Source organism: Amyelois transitella, chromosome 9 (genome assembly GCF_032362555.1).
Source record: "Amyelois transitella isolate CPQ chromosome 9, ilAmyTran1.1, whole genome shotgun sequence".
Lineage (NCBI taxonomy): Eukaryota > Metazoa > Arthropoda > Insecta > Lepidoptera > Pyralidae > Amyelois > Amyelois transitella.
In genome coordinates, this window is record NC_083512.1 from 6,186,285 (window position 1) to 6,213,642 (window position 27,358).

The 27,358-nt window shown below is 33.3% G+C and overlaps 1 protein-coding gene across 1 annotated transcript; it reads left to right on the forward strand.

Annotated features, from left to right (window-relative positions):
* The first annotated feature begins 7,118 nt into the window (after nucleotides 1-7,118).
* Nucleotides 7,119-22,717, forward strand: LOC106134614 (serum response factor homolog A). Its single transcript, XM_060945889.1, has 2 exons — nucleotides 7,119-7,202; nucleotides 20,544-22,717. Exons 1-2 carry the CDS (start codon nucleotides 7,194-7,196, stop codon nucleotides 22,290-22,292), a joined length of 1,758 nt encoding a protein of 585 aa, XP_060801872.1. The 5' UTR covers nucleotides 7,119-7,193; the 3' UTR covers nucleotides 22,293-22,717.
* The last annotated feature ends 4,641 nt before the right edge of the window (nucleotides 22,718-27,358 follow it).

Genomic DNA, 27,358 nt, shown 5'->3' on the forward strand with positions numbered 1-27,358 from the left:
AATAATTATTTACCATTTTTCGGTGTGTTAAGATCTTCTGAGTTACAATACAGACATACATTCAGTCAAAAAAGTATCGGGAATGGATTATTTATTTATGGTTCCAAATTCAAATTTTTGTTTTTTTTGTTGTTGTTAGATTGGCACAACTGTTTTCCATTTTGGCGCGGAGTTTGAGTTGCATCTGTTGTTTACATTAAATACAGTGCTATTTTTAGTTATATCATATCTAGTGTGTATTGCTAATTTCATAATGGATAAAAACATCGAACAAAGAGTTTGTCTTAAATTTTGCATTGCCAATGGAATATCGTGTTCAGAGTCACTGAAAATGTTACAGAAGGCTTACGGTGAATCGACTTTATCAAAAACTCGTGCTTATGAGTGGTACAAAGCGTTCAAAAGCGGTCGAGATGTGATGGAAGATTTGCCTCGCTCTGGTAGGCCATCAACGTCTGCAACTGAAGTTAACATCGCAAAAGTGAAGGAAATAGTGACTGAAAATCCTCATTCAACTTTGAGAGAGATAGCCACCGAACTTTCTGTATCTCACGAGTCGATCCGTACCATTTTAACTAATAATTTGGGTATGAAACATGTTGCCGCTCGGCTAGTCCCAAAAGACCTGAATTTTTTTCAAAAACTCAATCGCATGAGAGTCGCTGAGGACATGCTAGAACGAGTCAATTCCGACCCAACATTCATGAAACGCATTGTTACTGGTGACGAGACGTGGGTTTACGAGTTTGACATGCAAACTAGTCAACAAGCTTCGGAGTGGCGCCTTCCAACTGAACCGAAACCGAAAAAACCACGCCAAAGTCGTTCAAAAGTCAAAGTCATGTTGACTGTTTTCTTTGACTATCGCGGTGTTGTGCACTCGGAATTCTTGCCGGAAGGTCAAACGTTAAATAAGGAATATTATTTGAGTGTTATGCGGCGTTTAAGAGAGCAAATCCGACGAAAAAGGCCAGATTTGTGGAAAGAAAATTCTTGGATTTTGCACCATGATAATGCACCTTCGCACAAGGCCATCATTGTGAACGAATTTTTAACCAAACACTCAACAAATACCATCGAGCAACCACCATATTCACCAGATATGGCTCCAGCCGACTTTTTTCTTTTTCCTAAACTCAAATTACCACTTCGTGGCACCCGTTTTCAATCGGTAGAAGACATAAAAGAGAATTCGCGGCGAGAACTGACCTCAATTCCGGAAACAGCGTTTAAAAAATGTTTTGATGATTGGATTATTCGTTGGCGTAAGTGTATCGTTTCTAAAGGAGCATATTTTGAAGGTGATAAAATAAATTTGGATGAATAACAAACAGTTTGTGTATTATTGATCTTTTCCTGCTACTTTCTTGACAGAGTAGTACATGGCGAATTAAGGATTTTCTAATAGATCTAAGAGTTCTGAAAACTCGAAAATCACTAAATTTATAATTAGTATAAATGCAGTGGAAATGAGAGCGTTAAGGAGTATGATGGGTGTGAAATTGAGTGACAGGATAAGGAACAGCGTGATAAGGGAATGTTGTGATGTGAAAGAAGATGTAGTTACAGGAATAGAAAAGGGTATGTTAAGATGGTTCGGTCATGTGGAGAGGATGAATGAAAGCAGGTTGACTAAGCAGATATACAAGGAGAGTGTGGAGGGAAAGGTCGGAGTGGGAAGACCTAGACGAACGTATCTTGATCAAATTAAGGACGTCCTGGTAAAGGGTCAGGTCAAAAGTACCCGAAACCGCCGAGCTTGTATGAAGAGAGTTATGAATGTGGACGAAGCGAAAGAAGTATGCAGAGATCGTGGCAAGTGGAAAGAGGTAGTCTCTGCCTACCCCTCCGGGAAAGAGGCGTGATTTTATGTATGTATGTATGTATGTTTATAATTAGTCATTACTATTTAAAATATACCTGCAGCACCACAAAATATTTTTTGTTTTCTTTCTTTTTACTAGTGGGAAGTTTGGTATATCTGCTCTTAGTGCGACACATATGCAAATTTCACCGTTCTACGTCAGTAATAGTTTCAACTGCACGTTGTGTCAGTCAGTCACCTATTAAAGCAAGAATTGTATATGCCTATTTATATTAATTTTTAATTATAAATTAATTTTAAATTTACACGGTTATTTCAATGTGAGCAAAATCTCTTTATTAAGTGCCTACACGAGGGTCTTGGTTTCAAATGAATGTAATTACTTTCTTGTCAGTTAATTACATAAACCAAAAGCTTTAACACATAGTAATTAGCAAATAGATTTTACGGTGTTGGTAAACAATTGATTACCGGATGTCTAATTAAGAGGAGTCCTCGACGCGTGGGACCGCAGAGAAATTGATAAAGTCAACAGAAAAGTGCGTATGTAAATGAGACGCGGAGAGAAAGCCTACTATGATGAAACACTATAAAATCTGACATTTTTCCCAGGCGCAGCGGCCTGTCGCGTCATCCGTTATTATTTCATAAATAAATATTTATTAAGACTATGCAAATTGATATAAAGCAAGACCTGAATAAGTATTTTTTTGCTCGGACTATAATGTTTGTCGAAATAAGTCTGTGTTTTATTATCAGACAATTGAAGCATTTTGTTCTCGGTACTTTAGAGTACGACAACTTTTCCATGTATATCGTAACAGTCTAAAGGTACTGATCGTGACCTTCGAGAATTATACAGACTATTTATGGACTCTGTCTAACTCGTAAGGCATAAAAACGTGCTATTATGAATGTACATATATATATGTTTAATATGAATAATACCTCATAATAATAATTTATCAATAAATCTTGAATGACAATGAAGTGATTAGGCACCAAAACATACCTTTACTTATTTATTCCTTTGGCATGCGTGCATAAGCGTAAACGAATTTATCAGAAATGAATAACGAATGACAGATTATATTACCGCAATCAACCCATCACATTGAGTGACCACACATTAAGATGTGACTATTGACAGCGCTGTTACAATACAATGTTTTTATTACTTTTCACCATTTGCTGATTAGTAACCTTTGTTCGTAAGATGTGAAAGAAGATTCCTTATTGTTGACAGCGTTCTTACTATAAATCAAATTATACTTGAAAAATTATTTACCTAGTAGTTTTATTTAACTGCGAAATTAAATTTACTAGAAGCGATGAGGCACATTTTCTACATAATAAAAAAAGTGACTAACATACCTATCAACTTAAGGCTGAAACCGTTGGGTCTAGATACTTGAAATTTGGCGTATAAGTTCTTCATGTGGTCTAGGGGTGAACTAATTACGGTAGTAACTAAGGCGACCTTCATATTTAGTAACTGTACCCACGATTCTCAGATCAAATGATGATCAGAATCTGGAATTCTCGTCATTTGCACCGCAAGATGGCGATAAGAACAAGAAAAGAGATGGCGGCGTCTATATTTATGGTTTTTTAAGGTATGTACATGTTCAATTTCACCTAAGAACAAACGTCTTAATGCTATAGGCTACCGCCGACCTTTAACCACTTAATGTAACAGATTGACACACAAGGGATATTAAGGAGTTGTATGTTGGGTTCTAGCGTGTCATTAATTAGTTTTGCTACATATATTTGGCAACAGCTGCACCCATTACTGTAGCTTAACCTAGTTTCCGGTCCATTTCAAATTATACTATTTTGACCAGACTTTTTGAGTCGGTGGGAACTTGTCGTTTTTATTTGAGGTAAAAATGTAATAGATTGATTCTTATTCTTCCTTCTTATTATTAGGGGAAAACTTTAGATCTCGATTGCTTATTGTGTTAGTGAATCTTGGTACAATTAGGATAATATATAATTTGACACATCGTTTCCATCTTTATACGGAAAAGACACACATACATATAATCACATCTATATCCTTTGTGGGGTAGACAGAGCTAACAATCTTGAAATGTTCCACGTTTAACTATGTGGATTAAGACAGAATTGAGATTCAAATAGTGACAGGTTACTAACACGTCGCCTAAAAAAAGAATTTTAAGTTTATGAGCCTATCCCTTAGTCACCTTTCACGACATTCTTGGTAAAGAGATGGAGTGGTCCTATTATTTTTTCTATTGGTGCCGGGAACCACACGGCATAGCGACTGTTACAAGATTACTCATTAGCATATTAGCAAGACATCTGCGAATATTTTAAACAAAATTAATATTCATGAATCGACAGAATTGCATCCAATAACCTTATTTTTATGCACAAAATGAGCGACTTTATCGTTTTAATGACATAAACTTTCCGTTGCGGAACACACCTTCTATTAATCAGACATAAAATTCGCCAATACGAGTATGCGGCGTGTGTTACGTCACGGTGCGTGTGACGCAACCTCCAATAGTTCCGTTGACGGCGACACTTCTTGGCGGGGTGGTAGACTCTAGCACGAAACACAGAAGGGTATATAATGTATTAGGAAAGAAGTTATTTTTTTTTTCTATTTAATCAAACATACATCTATTCTAAAGTGCCGTTCCCATGGATGTCCTAAAATGCGACGGATAGGCTTATAAACTTAGGATTTCTGTAGTAGTCGATGGGTCAGCAGTCAGTAACTATTTGAATCCCAATTCTATCATGAAGTCATACAGCAGAACGTAGCCTTTAAGTCTTTTCAAAACTGTCGATGTAGATGAGGATATATGATTGTACATAATATTAAAGGCTTTTATAACTATAACCATTATAATAGCATGTAATTTCTGTACTTACTTTATTTTGTGACACTAGGCCAAGGAAAAGAAAGTCTGGGTGTGAGTCCAAACCGGCTGGTGATCTTTGACCTCAAACAATATGCCTCTAAATATTTTTTACAAATCCGTTTATTATTTTTAACTAGTTGACGCCCGCAAATCCGTTTGCGTGTTATTGGAAATACGAAGGTTAAGGTTATTAAATTTACTCAAATTTCGGTACATATTACAGAGTAGCTGGTTTCTTTGGCTTCTACATCGCATGATCCAGATCTTCCAATTTTTTCGCCAAAAGAAAATGCTCATCAGTTTGAACAACTTTTGTCAAGACGTTTTTTCGATAATTCGGGTGATTAAGCTGGTCTATAATGATTCTGCAACAGGCAGGTATTCCAGATCCTCGATTTTTATACGCCAACAGATAATGCTCATCAGGTCGAGCAACTTATGCTAAGACGTCAATTCGATATTTCCTTTAGTATAGCTGAGTTGTTATGGTTCGATATCAGCTATACCAGATTCCAAAATAAATTATAGGTACCCTATATGTTGGCCAGGCATAAGAGCTATACAACAAAAAAAGTTTCATTCAAATCCGTTCAGTAGGTCCGAAGATTAGTGTGTACAAACAAAAAATTCATGCTCGGGTACTATTTTATATCGTTATAAATATATTTTTTTAATATAGGTACTCAATGTACAGAACAAATTATATTATTGTGTGATGATGATATGTATTGATAATGAAATAAGCTTACCAATCTTTTTAATAAATTTTAACTTTTCTACCCGGTAGCGATATAAAAAAATCGTATTCGAATAACAACAATTTAAAATAATATATAAACTGAACTGTACAATTTGTTTGAAATGACTACGCGTTGAAGTCTTTTGTATACGACGGTGTTTGATTATTATTCATTTGTATAATACGAATTAAATTGTCATGAACTCTTTTATAAACATTAACTAAAATAATATTAACCTAGTTTTGCTCATCACACGCAACGATCCAAACCGACAGCATTGTTTTCTTTTGTGGATAAACAGTGTCTTGCGTCTCAACTAGACAGGCTCATTCGTCTTGACAATTTCCAGCATTTGTCACACTCGTACCTCTACTCATTCTCGTAAAGCGGTAAATAAGAATGTACCATAGAATAATATAAACAATAGACGTGACCATCAGTAACTAAAACAAGATAATGTACCTTTTTAAAGGGTAGAGGTAGAGGTACAGGTAAGACAATTTTAATGATAATTTTCGTATTTGCGAAGATTGGCACTCACATAGAAACAATTAAAGTTACAATACTTTAACTCTTTATTATATGAGTATAGATTACAACATCTCAATTTAAGCTTTTTATACGACACTTTAGCACGAGGAAAGTACGTGGAATGCAAAAAACATCATTTCTTTAATGCAAGTGCATTTCTATTGCCTTAAAATATTTTGATTCCTATGGAATGCACATATGCATAATAAATGTATGACGATTAACTCCTATTGAACTGGTATTTTGTCTGCTTCCAGTTTTATGAACCGTTACGTCTATTACGGCGAGACACTGCGATTACACATCGCATGAGCTGACAAATCAAACGAGTTTTAGGGTTTTACTTAACAGTAATACTATAATGGGTTTATTTTTAGATGCTAATGCAATTACGATATGGTGTTATATGTTTTAGACATAATCAAGTTCATGCACACGATCCAATTCTTTGCAAACAGATCAGGGTGACGTGAAAGTGACCATAATAGTGTATATATATACTAAATGGATAAAAAAGGTAGAATGCACTCATTGAAGGAAAATTGAAATTGATTGAAAATGAATGGGTAAAATTCGATTACCGATTATAAAAATCCGTCTGCATCCATAAATATAAAAATGTTTATAAATAATAATCAATTAAAGTAAGCTAACCAATTTTCACACGAGAACATGTTTATTTGCAACAAAAATTGGTTTTACTATTAGGCGTCAATACTACTCCCTGCGAGTATCAGAGATTTGGGTCTTGGTACGTATAAGAATTTTATTTTATTTATTTTTATTTATCTTAATCTCTTTTTAGTTATCTAATGAACAGGCTTCAAACCAGCACAGATCCTAGCTTAAATGAATGAGGAGTTACCCCTAATAAATAGGAACAAAGTGCTAAAGATGAATAGAAATATTAAATTTCAAAACTTATTTCATTCACATCATCGGTAACATATTTTTCTACAATTGAAGATCTGACCAAAGAAAGCTAATGAGAAGGCTCGTTTGTAAACAGTACTTTTTTCACACCCAAGTCTGTATGTCGCATGCGTTTACACAATCGTTGGTCGGGTGTCGCCAGCGCAGACCGCGTCTTCAGCCGCAGTTACCCGCAGTACACACGGACTGTTTAGCGTGAGTGCCGGTGCGCACGCGACTCTCGTCAGGAGACCTAGTGTCACCAGTGAATATCACCACGACACAATGCGCCCAGTGAGTACCAGTGCTTCATTACAATGTTATGGTGACTTTACATGGAGATATCAAGTGAATTGTCATCAGTTATTTCCAATCAGTGTTATAATTTATGATGTGTATACTAATTTTGTGTGCATGTGGTATCTTCAAAAATTTTTAATGAAGCAAAGTTTTTTCACTGAATACAGTTCACTTGTTCAATCATATTATTTTGTAAAGAAATCTGTAACTGATTTCATAGTAGGATAACTCATTATTGTAATGCCGTGTATTTGTAAGTTGCGTGTATATGTAGTATAAAATAAACTCAATTTGTCAGATCTTTTAAAATTATACTTACAAAATTATAATGTTATTATTTTAAATTTTGCGCTGGCATATTTTTAATTCATGTACAAACCTTAAAATATTGATTGTTAAAAAAACAACTTTCACACTTGATAACGGTCCCTTTAGAAAGGTAAACAAAACATCGAATAACAATAAACAATAGCTAATTTATCAAAATATTTTCATACAACTCTCACTCACATCTATACCAATCATCAATCGTTTATCTGTTATTATGTCTATTATTAGCACCAAATGCCAGTCTTTCGTTGAAACTGACCTTTCTTTGACTGTCACTCTCTTGTACACACACTCATCTCTTCAATATAACTTTTTGAAGTCTTATTGTAATGCCTTCACAAGCGTTGTAATAATTATAACTTTTTCTATTACATAATTAAATAATCAAATCAACTTTAACCACATAAGTCGAGCTTTATTCAAACGGAAGCATGATTACACTTAATTACTTCGTTAATGGATGTTGCTTCTATTTGAGAAAAAATACAATAAGGTTTAGTTCCGCGTTCAAACCATGAGAGAATATCGCAACGAGAAGTCATGCTAAAAATCTTTTAAAAATATAAATGTACTTTCCCCCATTCTGGTGACGTAAGATGAATGCGTGATGATGCGATCTGTTCAATTACTTGATCGTCAGAACTCGGAAGATAACATTCGCAATAACATTAAGGATTCGACGGATGCTCGGGCGAAAGACATTATACGCGTCGCATTCACTGTGTCATCGTGATGTAGGTGAAATTGATTATTTAACTTAACTTTTGGTCTGCTCATATCATCCTACAGAAATAATTAATTATATCCTTAAGCTCTGAAATATGTGAGCGATTATATAATTTTTCACGAGTATCTAGATTCATTCAAGTAATTTCACAGTTTATATTATGTTTCGTACAACCGGAATAAGACATTCTATAAAGTAAAACAAGTTATTTTGTAAAAATGCTAACTTCTGTAATATTTCTTGGAGGTAAAGAAGCGTTTTTAAAAAGAGGCCATAAATAGAGAGTAACTCTATCGCCAATTTTTTTAAATACTATTTCCAAAACTACGTAAATATAACGATTATTTGCATTAACATGTAACCATTTGTAGTAAGCCTTTAGTTCATACAAACCTTAGTTGTATTGCATTACACTTTACCTTAGACCTGTGCATACATTATTAATGAACTGAGAGTAAAGCCCTTGTGAAATAAGTTTATGTCTTTGAAAAAGACAATTGGATCCTCAAACATTTGTGTTAAATGTATTGACTTCAAATTATTTCTCCATAAATACACACATTATAACATTATAAGAGATAGATATGCCTATCATAGTGTAGTAATAATAATAGTAATATATATATATATATATATATATGTAGTAAAAGTAACCCTTTGCTGTCAATATGATATAACGTTAATTATTATAGTATATATTTTAGTAATCGAATTTTTGAAAATGTTATATTAAGAATAATTTGCATAAACTTTCTTCCATTAGTCATTTTATTGCGAAATATGTACTCGTAAAGGTCAAAGATTACTGGACGCGCACCAAACAAGAAGAAGCCATTTGCAGTGACCTAATCGGGATCAGCGGGCACAAGCCAGCTCTCTCTTTATAATAAGCGTAACCTACAGAACTGCAGCAACCTCTAGATTAGATGAATCCACGTGAATTATAGGTGAAGTAGCTTTAAACCAGTTCGTTCTAGCATTTACGCGAATATTATTTCCGAGGTTTTCACTAACAGATCACGACGAGACGACTCTATATGAGCCTTTCCCAGGTTATTTTCAAATCATGCTTGATCGACTTGCAAACGTATATATAGTTTGTCACGTTTTCATTGAGTGGAAGTATATTCCTGTACTTAACTGTCGACACATAGATATTAATCGCACCGTGCCTTATGCGATTTCTATTAATTTTACATTTCGTTAGTCATGCCACAATCGCATTTTGATAACGATCGTCATTCTCACAGTAATTCATGAACTGTCAAATATCAATTTAACATCATAGATGTTACTGATAAGTCAAATCATCACTATACAAAGGCGACTTAGCTGTTTCAGTGCTTCCCCCGTGGGACAGTGAAAGCTTTAAGATAACCATATAATTTTGATATTTCTCTCACGATCTCTTACTGATTAATGTAAGCTTGTACCAGTTTCTAGTTTAAATTTTTGCACACGGTGAAGACTGTTTTGATTATGCAATGGATCTCATATCAGAAACGGTACATAATGAAATGATTTATTTTCGATTTTGTTTGTAATCACTGACCTTTTCCTTTAGCAAATAGAAATGTATTAATAAGATAGTTTGTTCTACAATGCAAATGGCCTCTATGGGAAGGACCGCTTGCATTGTGTGCCTTAGGGGTCTTACATCTTATTTTTAGCGCCATACGAGGTTGATGTATTTTGGATGCCTACAAAGGTCGTGGCACAGTGGTTACGCAACTCGATTTATCTCGCCGCTAGCTAACTGTAAAGCTGACTGATTCATGTCTTTAAAATTAACATTCAATATTCTGAACAGTCAGTGATTGATTATCATAATATCCTAGACAGAAGCCACGCGAGTGTGATAAAATGTTTGAAAGATTTTTACTACATCGCTAAACAACTTAGTTGCTTCCTTAAATATTTGGACAACGCCACTTAGTCCGAGCATTCGGAAGACACAATGACGTGACGTCCGCCAATGTACTGACAATTTGTTTGAACTCAAAAATAATAAAATAAATAACATCCTTTAGCAACATTCGAAATGTTCCGGCCACGTGTTAGTATATGTTATACAGTTAGTATAAAGGAATCATGTACTGTTTAATGCAAAAAAATGCGATCATCAAAGATTCTATTGAGATATTGATCAGAAAAGAATATTTAATCACTTCATTATTCGTCTTTCAGAATAAAATATTGAAACTTTATCCCTTTAATGTTGTGAGTCTGTAACGGTGTAAATAATAAAACAATAATTTAACTATCCATTGTAAAAATATTACAAAGTGTATCATAACATCACTTAACAGTATTAAGGAAGTGAAAGACATTGTTCGTGTTTTACTTTAGATAATCACCCTTAGATAAAATAAACAACAAACGTTTATTGTTATAAAAAGTAGTGTCAATTGTTTTCTTTTTTGTTTGTTTTAGATTTTTAGCGGTTTCCGTGAAAATGGTAACTAACAAGGAAGTTAGACATTAATATTGTCGGGTTTAAATTACTAAGACAATACATACATTGACATGATACTTATTGTTCAAAGAGCACCTAGTTTACAAAAATCACGAAAGCCACGGTTAGTTGCTTAGTTGTTGAGAATGTGATGATTGACCCTTATTGATGATTATGATGAACCCAATGATTAACAAATAGGCTCAATGTAGGTCTACATTGAGTCTATTTATGAATCATAGGGTTTATAATTGACTTATAAATACAGAGCCTATCTTTAAGACAATGCTTAATACATTAAGCTATTTTATTCAAAGAAATAATGAAATTATACCTATGTAAGTGCTCGAAATTTACCAGCTTTTATGTTCGCTGTGTGTTTGTGTCAAAACTTTACAAATCTATTAGCGAGTGCTACTTTTGTTAAGGTCTAAGTAGCTTCTACTATTACATGTTTATTTTTTTAATTGATATATCTCTAGAACTTATACATGACACGCTCTCTTCAAACAATAATTGCCATGCGTGTCCATTTGATATGACAGATATACGATTTATATGAAGGTTTAACAACGGATATAATTTTCACAATTCCTTTAGTGTTGTTAGTAAATACAAATAACTAACACTAACGCTAACACTGTTGGTTGAGATGATTTCTTTATCAAGTCATCAAGACTCAGAAATAAAATAAACACTTTCATGCCCAAAAGCTTTTGAACTGACTGACAAATTCCTTAAGCTACAAGTAGTTATTTTATTTAACATGATATAATCTAAATTACAAAATTACAAATCCGTTACCCAAGGTAAGCTGAGGCCTATATGCTTTGGACAATATATAGTTCTTAATTCTTCTTCTTACAAGTATACACAGGAACCTTTTAGACGCTAAAAGAGTCTGAAGAGCTTAAGAATAGCTTTATCTTGACAAAGTGCTTTGTATTAACAATCACTCGTATTCAATGCACTTATCGCAAAATCAGTGCTAATTAGGCCGTAACGAGCACAATGAGTGTATACATGCAGACAAAACGTTGCATACCTTTGATTAATACACTTCTACATACTAGAACATAAACAATGCTTTTCACAAGTGAAGTTAATCTAATATAATGAGAATGTCGCAAGTTATGGGTGCTTATTCAGTCGTACAAACTTGCAAGTGTCGTTTGTCGTAAGATTAGGTAGGTTTCTCACAACATTCGTTGCGGTATAAGTCATGTGTGTAATCCAAATTACTTCATCTGTCTTACATTTGTTTATAGGCTGTTCTAATTAAAAAGCTTTTCGCATGTTTCTGGTAGTGTGGGTGATTTGCATTGTGTTAATATCTAAGTTAGTTTTGTACATTATGTTCTTAATATGTGATAAGCCTCTGCATATAAGCTCGAATTCGATAGATGATGATAAACATTCAAAACGTTTAATTGAAAATATTTTATAGATTACAACAAATATTGTAGAAAAAAAGCCGGGAAAACTCTTGAATTATTAATTTACATGTAAAACATAACATTATGAAACCGTATGTAAGCATGGGAAAATGTGCTATTAGACCATAACTAAGTCCGATCATTGATAACTCTAAAAGGTTACCAGACCTGATGCCACCACTGCACATCTTGATCAGATAAACAGTGACATTTGCTCATCTTTGTAATAATCACAATTCGCAATCGTACCCTGTTTACATGCTTTGCAATCTTAGAATGAGAATTTAAGTAAAAGTGCTAGACTAGAAACTAATGCGTTATGTAAAAGTGAACAATTGCTTATTCCGTCCTGTTCGTAAAGCTATAATAAAACTAGTTTTCTCGTGAGAACTGAAGACGCAGCGTATAATTCGTTAATTAGTTTGTTATCAAAATACGTAGGTATTGCTTTAGTGTATTTTAGTATTGTTACTGAATTTGCAATTCATCTGCTACTTGCGACTTGTACTTACAGAAGTTTTTTGCCAGTATATCTTAAAGATGGCATTTTCTAATTATTATCGAATCGTCCTCTCGTGTCGTGTTATTAAATTTTCTCTCCCTGATTATCGCATCGAGCTCCATGTGAGGAACATGCATAACTAGGAAAAGCAATTTTATAAATTCTGCACGTTGTTATGTGGCATGATGTTAACTTTCTCTGCAGCGACATCTCACTGCACTGGTAACTGTTTAAACTAATAAACATATCCCGTATCTACTTATATAACGCAATGTCAAAAAGGACTGTTGCCTACGACTGTTGCACGCGTGGTAGAGTCCATCACGTTGCTTCTTATTCGTCGGTTCGCTCTTGGCAGGGCGATTATTATTTTTATTGGCTTAGATTATTCATTATTGAAAACTATAAAATTAAGTTATATAAGCAAAATTTAAAAAAATTTTGCTATAATTTTTTTTAAATTAAGCTTTTTGTGCCGTGTGGCTCCCGGCACCAATACAAAAAAGAATAGGACCACTCCAAATCTTTCCCATGGATGTCGTAAAAGGCGACTAAGGGATAGGCTTACAAACTTGGGATTCTTTTTTAGGCGATGGGCTAGCAACCTGTCACTAGTTGAATCTAAATTCTATCGTTAAGCCAAATAGCTGTACGTGGCCATTCAGTCTTTTCAAGACTGTTGGCTCTGTCTACCCCGCAAGGGATATAGACGTGACCATTTGTATGTATGTATGTATAAGCTTTAAATAATTTCAACGGTACGGTAATTATTACCGTTTGAAAGTTAATTATATATATTATAATCTTTTATTCAGCATTTAGCTCTTTTAGTTATTTTATATGAACACCAGCATTTTTAATATACATTCACAAAAGATTCCCCAATATTAGAATTATTGAAAAAAAGTCAGTACAAATAATGACTTGTTAGGAAAGAACTAAAAATATGGTGTGGACACACATTTGCTTGAGTGGAAAGTTTTATTTATACTAAAAACTTGCAACGAACGCGATTATGTAAGCAATGTGATCGCCCGACCTGGGCGATCATGCGTTCTTGTGCAGATCTAAATGTTCTGTCAGAATTATGATACTTTAATAAGATTGCCCGTAATATTAAAAAAAAACATAAATCCTACGTTGAAACGTAAAATCCCTATTATTTCCGTTCGCGTGGAAATTTCGCGGATTTTTTTTGCAATATTTGATCACATGCGAAATAGATATTGGTATGCCTAATTTCAAGTAGGTATCTAGACTTAGTGGTTTGGGCTGTATGTTAAGCATTTATATAAGTATGCTATAGATCGTTGGTGCGCAACTATATGATACCTTATGCTATTTGATTTTTTTGTTTTGGGATATAATATATAATGGTGCCCGACAACTAATCGCAAGGTTTGTTTTATCTATGTACAAAAGGGGTTATGGGGATGAAAGTGGTTATGTGGTAGTAAACAGCATATACTTCAGCATGGGTTAATTAATACAATCAATTGAGCAGTGCGGGTCTATCAGAGTCTCTTGTATAACAATTTACGCAAGAAATTTCGTAAAGCACGCACGTAACCCAAGTTGTCCACAATTATTATTATGATTTATGCAAATTGACAATAGACGTATGGCGGAGAGAAACCCATGCTGTGCCGACCTGAGTATGTGTTTAGGGAAACCTCTTTTGTTGTATTTGTTGGAGGCATTACCATCTCTATAATAAGCTAAACTAGAAGCCATTACGTTACATGTTAAAGGCCGTCCAAGTAGCAATAATATTTGAAGATAGCATTGTCTTCGTTTATTTCAGGATGTCGCGGTTCAAACAAACTTCGGTGCATGCATTCGTTTGTAATCATAAAATCAAAACATCCGAATCATTGTCTTAAAGCGAAGATATGCAATACATGCGCATGAATAGTGTGTGTACACATTTCTGATGTTTGTTTTTCCTTTCAATAAAATATTTATAATTACCACAATAATTAAGTGTGAATTAGAACGCAATAAAAACCGATAAAATGAATTTTCACTTTAGATGAAAATTTAAGTATATGCCTCGAAGCCAAAAATATTTGTTAAATATTAAAGAATTCTTTCTTTTTTATAAGTCGTTTAAGCTTTAGTTATAATTTGAGTTCATTTTAATTAAATTGTTATCACAGAATGGTTTACTTAAATAAACAATAATCAACATCACAAACTCATTTCCTTTAATTTGTTGTTCTAATAAATTAACTTTTTATTCACAACTTTTACGAGGAAATGACGAGTCGACACCTGTCATTATACCTCAAGATGATGGCGATGACGATCAATAAATTTATATGTGCATATTATAAGATTATGAGATAATAGTGCTGTGTGGCATACCGCAGTTTCGTAAGAGACATTAGGCTCTGCTCTACACAATAGGAGGCACTTTGTACTTACCTGTCCATGTCTGTGCACCACATAGTTGAGGGAAGTTACTCGTACTGTGCCTGTGGGCAAACGTGTCGGTGTAGAAAGCCGCTGTTTCCTCCGTTCATTATGTAGTTCAACTTTATGAGCCATAACAAATGGCACCTATTTTAATATTTACTGTTTTTACCCTGCTCTAATATAAAAATAATTACTTTCACATAGTTCATTTAGAAGAAAGTACCTAGTCCTAAAAGAATGTAGTTTTTAAATGAAATAAATAGTTTATAAACTTTTGATTATACCCTGAGCGAGATGTACATAAATACTTTACGTGTGTGTGTTTTTTGCTGTAAATGAGTAATCGTAATACCTACGTTGCACTTGTGATTAATTAATTAAAAGTACAGAGTTGTTAATACTTTCGTTGATCAACGTACGACAATTAATGTTACAACACAGATCGTTATAACTGTGAAGAGTAATTATTCGTGTTACAAATATAATAACAAGGTAGGCGATGTCGAGGGGAGCTCGCGGCGGTCTGTGCTCTTATAATTATCAGCCAATTCGGGCTTTGACCGTGTTATCTACTTGCACAATGCACGAGTCTAGGGTACAATTTGTGTAACTATGAACCCTGAGATTACGATTAAAATATAATACTACAACCAATAGCGATTATTTTATTTTTATTAGATTAGCGTCGGTGGTTGAATGGGTAGGGTGCCCGGTTAAAAATGCGTGTGCCGCAAGACCAATGACTATTGTCGCAGTTATGTACATGTGTGAATACGAACTGACGGTGAGGGAAAACATCGTGAGGAAATTTGCACTTTCAGGCAACTGGATGTGTAACCATGATCGATCCAATACGGATTAGGTTCCCCTGAAAAGGTTGTGGAGGTCAGACGGGAGTCGCTTTGTGTAAAAACCTGACTCCCCCAATCCAGGATCCATGGTCAAAATTCTCCAGAGTGGTGATGATGCAACTGGGACTAAAGCCAGAAGGACAAGAACCAATTTATTTGACTGACTCATAACTATTCGCTGATTATTAAATCGAAATTAAGCTTATTCAACTTGAAGCGATGAAGAATCAAGTATCATTTATGGATGCGACCGAGACAACATAATTAAGACTAACGCAATCATTAGTTGCTAGGTTCACATCACAAAGCAAATAACTAATGATTAGTGTCACTCGAACGTCGTATTCAAAGGTTGATTAAGTCTAGTCAAGAATATCTCTTTCAATAACCGATTGATCCGTTAACATTGTGTGAGATCCTTACAAACGAATACTAACTATTGAAAGTTGACAATGATGCCATATGTAATTACGAACTATTGTATTCAAGTAGCACTATTGACCATTGTACATAAGAACCTAATAATATAAAGGCAGATACACCTACAAGTATAGACGTCTCCAACTGGATTGATTTCCCAATTCCCACAGTCGGTGAAAAGTAGCCGTTAGACAAATTTTCTTAAAATACCGGTCTTGCATAGTTGCATTTTTAGGGTTCCGTGAATGAAAAAAGAACCATCACAGCCTTGCCATTTTTGTTTAAACTATCTTTATGCAGCTTAGCTTACATATTCTTTTATGAGTATAGTTATATCGAAGATTAAGGGAAAGTAGAACTAATAAGTTTGTATAAGGTCTTGTGGTGGTTGATAGTCAATGCCTTCTGATTATCGAAAAGCAATCCAACTGATTATTACAAATGTAAGTAATTTTTAAGGGCGAGATGTAAAAAATTGGTGCCGTGTGGTTCCCGATACCAATAGAAAAAAAATATAGGAACACTCCATCTCTTTCCCATGAATGTCGTAAAAGACAACTAATAGGCTTGGAATTCTTTCTTTAGACGATGGGTTAGCATCCTGTCACAATTTGAATCTTAATTCTTTTATTAAGCCAAACAGCTGAACATGGCCAATCAGTCTTTTCAAGACTGTTGGCTCTGTCTACCCCGTAAGGGATGTAGACGTGATTATATGTATGAGTTGTAAAAGTTTTTTTTTTTGTCTACTTACTATGGAACCTACATATTACATGGGATCCGACACGCGTAATTGTTATTCAAATTCCGACTGCTTTTATTTACACGTCTGCAGTCATCGGCCTATGAACAAGTTGCATATGAGAAATACAGCATTATGGATTTACCAGTTAGTTCACCGATGATTTGAGTGCTTAGACCATTATATATTGGCTATTTTATTTCTGTAACCTACTAATAGGGCAACACCACAAAAATTTATCTATTACAGACCACAAAAATCAGTTAGTAAGAATAAAATAATAAAGTACATCTTTTAACATTTCATTTTGTTTTCCGACGAGTAATTACGAACGGTTCGACAGTGAGATGATATCAGGTTTGGAGGAGGTCGCCTCACGACTTCGGGGTCAAGCGGGAATTTTCTCCAATGTAACATAACTGCAATTGCATTGCATCTCTGTGCTTATCCAATAAATCTGTAGAATGGAAACTGCTGTACATTAAAAATAAAAAAAAGGAAATAGCCGGGCATTACTTGATCGATATTGAAACAAAAGTGTGATTAGATTTTTTGTCTTTCTGTCTATCGGTAAGTACGTACGTACTGAGTATTTAAACATCAGGCAAATAATACTGGTTAGATTACGATGAAACGTGGTGAACATCGTACTTAATTATTATGTGATAAAATTATGTTTACATGTCTTCTGTCATTCAATCCTACTCATTATATATACATACCTTGCTTTTTTTTTTAAAACTTTTAACGATTAAGATAGATGCGCAGATTTGCTGGCGATATGTATTTGGAATGTCATGCCATTAGTAAGGCTTGACTTTTACAGCGGGTGCGCTTACGCAAGCTAAGCCATTAGCTTTATAAATAATATAACAAAAGAAAACATATTACTTAATCCGGCTATTTTCGCCTACACAGATTTTATACTCTGTCATCTATCTACTTTCATTGTAAAGTCAACTTATTTTGTTCCCAAATAAGTTGACTTGTATATAAACCTTAGCCACATAGCGTACCTACACGTAAATTACCTAAGATAAATTCTACAAGATTATATACAAAGAAGCAGGTACTCATCTAACAGAATCTGCAGTCTTACAAACTATGGAGATTCTATATCCATTATCTAATCAAAAAGTCATCAAATCTTTTGTTTTCACAATGTTTATACACGAATCTGCAACCACCGAAATCGAAGTAGCTGCCACCCTTTTCTATTAATTTTCTATTAATGCTTAGTTTATTTCGCTACAAACTTTTATCGAACTTTTATTCGCTACAAAGTTCATCATAATAACAATCTAAATTAAATTACAGACGGCAGTCTAAATTTACAGTAACTGGTCAAATTCTCTATATTCGATAGGCCTATTAATTAAAATTGATGCTCGGTACTTTTGAAGATTGCGTGTTTTGGGTTGATAGACTTTCTGCGGATATGCGATACGACATTGGATCAGGCAACGTCTCTCTTACCAACACCACCGGTGAAAGTGTCAAGATGCTACTTCGCAATTTCGCAACAAGTGTCGTCCACTCCACACCCGAATGTTTTTTATAATTGCCAGCACGCCCACTATTTATTACTTACAAGAACATTGGGCAATTTACAACAATAAGTTATAATACTTACCTACTTCATAAAAGTCTAAGAAGATTTTAATGACAATTGACAATCATTATAGCGTAGCTTCATAAAATAATAAATTATAATTGATAAATGCAAGCACTTGTTGCCATATTGGATAGGTGTGTACTGAGTTAATCATATCTACTGTTTGGTTCAGTTGTATAAGCTTACCAAAAGTAGGTGGAGTAGGTAGTATTTCGCATAATATCTCGCACAAATTTCCCAGGATTATCGTTGTTGTAACCATTGTGATATACTTGGATAGTAAGTCCGATTTTAGAGTGATTATAAAAATAGGTACATTATTGTCAGCTAACTAGAATAAATAGAAGAGATAGAAGATCACATTTAATTTACATTGACTTTTATTTAATTTTTCAACAGGTCACTAAAAGTACTTATGAGCTATTAAAATTTTAATAACAACACGGACTTTAAATTTTTATTAACATGAAACGCTATCATCATAAGATCAAGGTATGACTTGCGCCTTTTTAGTATGAAGTGTCGAAAGCGATCACTAGATTGAAACTACTTTTTCGCCACAACAAAGAGTTTAACAACTGATTAATTATCCGCGTTGTATTGATAAATAATGTGTACTGTTGCATTATGGTTACTAACATTTGAAGTCACGACCTCACCAGTTCAAATATTACATTGTTTGTAACCACCTTATTGGAATGTTAGTTAAGACATAGGTACTCCAGGCTACCCGTAGGTAGCCGTAGCCTACTTAGAATTTTCTGAAGTTCAGGGACATAATTATTTCACATCTTGTACTCCTGTACAATGATGTTAATAAACAAAAATCAGTTTAGTTTGTTTGGCATTATAACTTTACAAAAATTTGATAAGTAGATTCTTACCGTTATTTAACTTTACTTACTTCACTGAACTAAAGGTCGTCTTCCTAGATATTTTTTTATTTTACAGATAGTTATATATCTCTCCCAACTACGTTATGACATGACCTGAATGACCTACTGTACAATCTAAATGATAGTTTTACATCAATTTACCATGAAAAATTAATTGAGAATAAGTTAGCTACACTGCCTCTCATAACGCATAATTTGTCGATTGGCTAATAAACAATTAGGTATGCATAAAATCTAGATATAAAAGTTACGGATATTTTGTTCCTCAATACAATTATTGTTGTATAATCAACACACGCTATAAGATCTCAGTTATTTTCCACATTGTATGATACAAAGCCTCTTAAACGTAAGAACCGTGGAAATGTGGAAGTATGTAGGTAGGTACATAATCACAAAACGCGATTGGCGACGACATCCCACGTCCGTGACATCACGTAACCTGGTAACCCGATTCCTTGATCGATTGTCTGAGAATTCACATAATTTCTTGTCATTATGGGATATACGGCCTAATTTATACTGTGGTGTTTCCAAAATTAGATTCTCATTTTTAATAGAGACTGGATTTACGGGGATTATCAAATTTATTGTGTGTGATTCCAAATTAATGAAATAATGAACATATCTAATATATGTGAATCAATCATGTTCAAACTTTAAAAAGGCCCTAAAATTGGGAGCTCTTCAAACTAGATAGGTACTCAATGTTATAATTGTTTTTAAGTTTATTTTAAGTCAGATTATTATATGATTAGATAGGATTTTAAGTAGTTTTTTACAATAAGTAGATGGATGTGTTCCCAAATTATAGACAATAATATGTATTGTTAGTCTGACACGTACATATCTTAACTGCACTAATTTATACGATGATAAGATTTATTCTTCGAATTTTGTCGATAAGATACGATTCACTAATTAAAGCATTTTAATTTTACAGGTGGCGTTAGTTCTTGTCGCTCTCATCTCTCTGGGAGTGGCGCAGGACAACATAACAGATGGAATTGACGATAAAATTAATACTGTTGAATCAAAGTCGTCAGTAAGGTTAGATCCCTATATCCGAAAAGCATTATTGAAAGCTCTGAGCGAACTTGAACAAAGTGAAACGTCTACGATAAATGACGATATTTCTGAGACTTCTACAATAAATGCTGAGGAAATTGCAAAAACTTTGCAACCACCATTTCCAAACGAAGAAATAAAAATACATTCATTTGTAGTAAATGGTCAGGCTGCATTTGCTAATAGTACCAATATAACACCGACAATTATTGATAACAAAATATCGATATTAAGTACGACAGCAGGTAATGTCGAAAACTACGTAACAGCAACACTGCCGACACAAACACCATTCAATGAAATATTTCAAACTAGAGAAAGTGGTGTAAATTTTCAACAAGTAAGAAGTGTGAAAACGATGTCAAGTCAAGAATCAAAAAATGCTCTTATTAAAGAAACTACTTTCAAACCAGCTCCTACAACCACTACAACAACGACAACAACGACGACGACCACTACGACGCCGAAACCAACCCACAATGATGACGGAGAAAATATAGAAGAGGTCGACAAACGTGATGTTCAAGTATTTCAAGCACCCTTAGTAGCAGCTTTCACAGTTCATCAAGATGCCCAAGGTTTACCTAAAAAAGTAATTCCAATATATCAACAAACAACTGTTCAAGAAACTTTAAGACCCCAGCCTGCAACCAATTTTGCAACTGGTGTGCTGCCACCTCAAGTTAATGGAAATACAAGTCCATCTTTTCCTATTGCTAATCAAATTCCGCCGTCAGATTTCGTTAGTCAGCAGTTAGCCTTGCAAAGACAATTAGAAGAAAAGCAACGAATTCTCGAAGAACAACTTCGCTTATTGCAACTGCAACAAAGACAGCAGGAAGAATTATTAAGAAAACAACAATTGCTGTTACAACAAAAGGAAGCTCAACGTCAGCAACAACTTCTTTTTGAACAAGATCAACTCAAAAGGCAGAATATTTTCTCTGAACAGCAGAAAGGACCAATAAATGCCAACAATAATATTCAAGTGCAAGGTTTACCAAAACCAAATCACCAAAACCAGTTTCTAAATAATGGACTTAAACAACAGAACTCTCAGATTTCTATATTGCCCAGTGTTCCAATAATAGAAACCTCTCAAACAGTCACAAGCCAGCAACAATTGCCCAATCGAGAAGCTGTAGATTTTCTATTGCACTTACGTAATCAACAGCCTGAACAATTTCCTTTACAAGAAAATCACCTTCCACAGGGTATAAGTAACTTTTTACAACCAAATTCTATAAATTTTCATCAAGGACCTAATGTTAATCAAGTTAGGGGTGTGGACCAATTCGGACAAAAGCAAGGTAATCGCGTATTTCGTCAGGAAAACGGTGTCGGTAATTTTGGTTTAAATAATCAAAACCAAAATTATAATAGATTTAATACATTCAGCCCTCTTCATACCAACCGTTTCTTCCCGAATAATAGATTTAATCAATTTAGTCCAGATGCTGAACTAAAGCAACTATTATATCAAACGGGATTGAATACAAGAAGTCAAGAGGATTTGAATATTGTATCCAAGGTGTTATCATTAAATCATGGCATCCCTCTAAACAATATCGTCTCTAATAAACTTCAATTCGATAGCAGAAGGAATGTAAGGACGCCCTTATAGAAATACTAACAAATAAAAAATATACTTAGGGGCGGAAAAAATATTTCAAGGATTATTATTCTCAACCTCAACAATTTATTTTACTTTTAGTACATAATCAATTTCGTGCTGTAGATGAGGAATTAATTCAATTTATGCCATCTTATCAACATAGCTTTCAATAGATATGGTAACCAAAGAATCAATGTCAAGGATATAACTCTAACGACGCGTTTACCTTACTGCCTTATTTTTAGATTAAAGGAGAAAATTAAGGATTATTTATTTTATCTTTATGAACTGCCATAAGTAGTAAAAATTAGAAACGAAGCCCAAAAAGTAAATTGAATCATGCTACGGTAATCGAATGCATACATATATTGCAACGGTAGTTACCGTGATTACTTTCTTAAATTTTACTTGAATACAACATTATGCCTGCAGTCCTTATAGAGCAAGATCCCAGAGCCGTAAGACACAACTTATTTTCTAAAGAATGGATCTTTCGATTCTCAGTAGTCTTTCATGTACTTTTAATACCTGCATGTTTGTGAGACTTGCCCGGTGACACCTGCGCAGGTACCAGGCGAGAAAGGTAACTAAAAATCACAGTTACTTAACTTAAATTTTTATGACTGATTTTTATATATATTTTATAGACTATTACTCTGAAGTCATATCAGAGAAGTCAGACGCTTTCCATGCGCCAAAACTTTTGTCAGACGCTTTAAAGCTCTATCAAAAAAAAATTAACTTAATTTATTTTTAAATGTCTGACTTTTATATATGTTATTCAGATAACTATTACAAAGTTGTATTAAATCAGTCAGACAGTTTGTAATGACCAAACACCCCTTAAACACAAGAATTACTCAGCCTCGAGTATGAGCGCGATAGCACAATGCGCATGCGCGTCAGAGTAAAATATCTAATATTTGAAAAGTACTTACTGTTTTCAATTTCATATCTTTGCATATCTATTCAAATACGATGAAATTTATAATTAAAATAATAATTAATCATTTTTAAAATAATATAATATATTGCATATAAATAGGGGAAAATGAATTTTTTTGTAGCAATAGCCTTTCAAAAAGAATGATTTTTATTTTATTTAAAAAAATATATCTATTATAATAATTTCAATAAAAAAATAATTAATTATGATTAATCAATTGAATATTTATTTTATTGTCTTTTTATCATCTTCATCATCAAAATAATCATTTGAATTTTCATCATTTATTAAATCTCTATACTGTCCACTCAAGTCATCGTCCTCATCATCAGATAGATTGTCGTTGCTGGCAGAATTTTCCGTAAAAATAAAATCATAAACAATTAAAAAATAGTATAGTAATAGTAAACCTATAACATATAAATATAAGTGAAAGGCGACTAAGGGATAGGCTTACAAACTTGGGATTCTTTTTTAGGCGATGGGCGAGCAACCTATCACTATTTGAATCTCAATTCTATCATTAAGCCAAATAGCTGAACGTGGCCATTTAGTCTTTTCAAGACTGTTGGCTCTGTCTACCCCGCAAGGGATATAGACGTGACCATATGTATGTAGTCTACTTTAATTTCGACACTACCGCAACGGCTTCGATGGTCCAGTGGTTAGCGCATGAGACTGTGAAGTTGGCGGTCCGAGTTCGAGCCCCAACAATAACAAGATATTATTATTTTTTATTAAAAATGTTTTTTTTTTTGTGTTGTTTGAGTATTTATTAAAAAAACTGAAATCAAAATACTACATATAATCATACGGTAAAAATATTTTGTCTGTACATTTAATATTTTGACTGAAACAAATAGAGATTTTTTTTTTACATTTTTTGTCTGTCTGTCTGTATCAGACTGTATGATTAAGATTCAACTCGAACTTTACGCGGACGACGTCGCGGGCAACAGCTAGTATGCAATATATTATATATTATTTTAAAAATGATTAATTATTATTTTAATTATAAATTTCATCGTATTTGAATAGATATGCAAAAATATGAAATTGAAAACAGTAAGTACTTTTCAAATATTAGATATTTTACTCTGACGCGCATGCGCATTGTGCTATCGCGCTCATACTCGAGGCCGAGTAATTCTTGTGTTTAAGGGGTGTTTGGTCATTACAAACTGTCTGACTGATTTAATACAACTTCGTAATAGTTATCTGAATAACATATATAAAAGTCAGACATTTAAAAATAAATTAAGTTAATTTTTTTTTGATAGAGCTTTAAAGCGTCTGACAAAAGTTTTGGCGCATGGAAAGCGTCTGACTTCTCTGATATGACTTCAGAGTAATAGTCTATAAAATATATATAAAAATCAGTCATAAAAATTTAAGTTAAGTAACTGTGATTTTTAGTTACCTTTCTCGCCTGGTACCTGCGCAGGTGTCACCGGGCAAGTCTCACAAACATGCAGGTATTAAAAGTACATGAAAGACTACTGAGAATCGAAAGATCCATTCTTTAGAAAATAAGTTGTGTCTTACGGCTCTGGGATCTTGGACTATTATTACCAGAGTCATCCGAGGAGTTTTAAACGATAATAAAACATACTGTCATTATAGGTGTGACTTAGTATTCAGTGCTAAGATTGATTTACTTCTTGGTCTTTAGTTAAGTAGTTTAGACATAGTTCATACATATTATTGTTTTTCTAATTAATAAATACTTATCTTATTATGCAACATTTCTACCTTAGGTACCTTTTATAGATTGTACATGTAGGTACATCTATGAGTCCATGTCCCTAAAAGTGTTTTCGATCCGATAATATGATTAATAAATACCTACCTTTTTAAAGACAACAGTAAAATACATACTGTTTATTTCTGAGTATCATACTTAGTTGTTAAATTTGGACATGCATTTAATGGTGCTATGTAACCTTTAACAAAGATCGATTTAAGTCCTGTTAAATAACGATAGGTAGTAAGATAATCCTGTTTGATTTTTATTAAATCGGTGCTATATTTTTTTACAACTACGCAGGTAATTAATTATATAAAGAGCAAATCAGGTTGTTAAATGATATAATATACGTGCATGCATATAATCACGTCTATATTCCTTGCGGGGTAAACAGAGGCTGTTATGATTTAGGTATGTTCGTGATACCGAATTAAAAAATAAAACTGTTAATTTTGTCTACCGAAAACATTGGTTAAACATTAACCAGTTTCAGGTCTGGCCAAGATCAAAACTCAAGTTTTATTATACGTAATAAAGATAAACACATAAATAGATTTCAGGATAGGTACCTATCTATAGACCTTGTGAACTTTTTAATAAGTTAAAATTTTCATCGATTCATTTAAATAATACTTAGTTACTTACTAAACGAAAAGAAATCACATTCACATTTCTGTTGCTAGTTTTAAAATTGAGACTCTAACTGGCCGAAACCGAAACTTCGGCAGGTAAACTGCTGTTTTGTACTCCAATATGCTTAGGTACATACTCACTTGTAACAATTTTACCGATTGTGAATGTACCTATGTATCTTTATATAATAACATAGAAATGTAACGATAAATATATTTAGATTAATATCTACAGTGCATTAGTCATAATTGTATGTACCTTACTTATTTAAGTTGTAAATAGATAAAATGAAAATTACCTAAAATGCAGTTTAATTTACTACCTACCTATCCTATCTACTTTGTTCCTACCTCGTAAGCTATAATCAAGAATAATGTTTAGTTTCTACTTACAAAGAGGTAAATACGTGGCCAATATACCTACATTTATATTAATATACCTACATGTACGAGTATAGCTTATGAGTCAGAAAGTTATTTTCTTATTGTAATTTCTTTATGGTTTATTTTGTTACATTTATGAAGTTTTGATTTCAGTAAGGTAAAACGTTCAGTTTAACACTAAAGATAGCATGGTGGTTTTATACTATCGTTCATTGTTCTATGAATAAAATGTCCATGGTGGGCGGAATTTATGTAGCCATATATTTATGGCATGGAGGTGTTGCTAAGGTTTTATTAATAAACTATTTTTTTAGTTCACCTAGGACACAATATTTTTACTAGATTAGTTAGACCCATATTGAACATGACAGATGAATGGATAATAAATCTATAAAATATATAAAAGTCTTTTATCCAATCAAGGGAAAGGCTAATAAACTTGGAATTCCTCTTATATGCGATGGGCTAGCAACTTTTCTTAATGTGGTCATTCAGACTTTTCAAACATTTGGGCTCTGTCTACCTTATAAGGAATAAAGACATGATATATAGATATGTATATGTTATCGTCTAGGTACTTCTATCTAATTAATTTTTAACTGCATTTCAATTTATTAGTCTTTCGAGACTATTGTAGCTGTGTCTTCACCATGAGGGATAATGTTCGTATAGGCGAGTGGAAACCAAAGTTAAAACCACCCCAATAAATCTACCATAATTCTAATTATAAACTGCCACCCCCCAAATAAGGTTTTGCTGAACTTTAGTTTGTGTACTAACCAAAACATTTTTACAGTGAGGTAAAACATTTTTGTACTAAATTTCTCTTTAGTTTATGTCGTAATTGAAAGGCAGGTTGAACCAAGACTAATTTGTTTATTCAATACCCACAAATAAATGACATGCACCAATAATAATCACAACATCTTTCCCTCACAAAAAAAAATTAACAGAAAAAAAAAATTAAAATAATTTGTTATGTTATGAGTCAGCAACTTAAACAATAATATACATAGAAAAAAAAAAAAAACAAGAAAAATAAACATATAACCGACTTCAATACTACATACCTTAATATATATATATTATATATCTAGATTAATGTATATTTTTACAGTTTTTTATAAAGGCTAATCTTATCATTGTAATTTTTATGGGATCACCGCTGATATATATAAGCCCTTTTAAACAAAAATATATTAATCGAAAATTTGGAAAAAAAATGACTAAGAAAATTGGTGAACATACATACAAAAATAAAAATACTTACATACATTTAATTTTATGAAGTCGGACAATTAACAATAACAGCTTGGGTGAAGTAACATAGTACAATCTTTTATACCAATTTTATACAATTCTAATT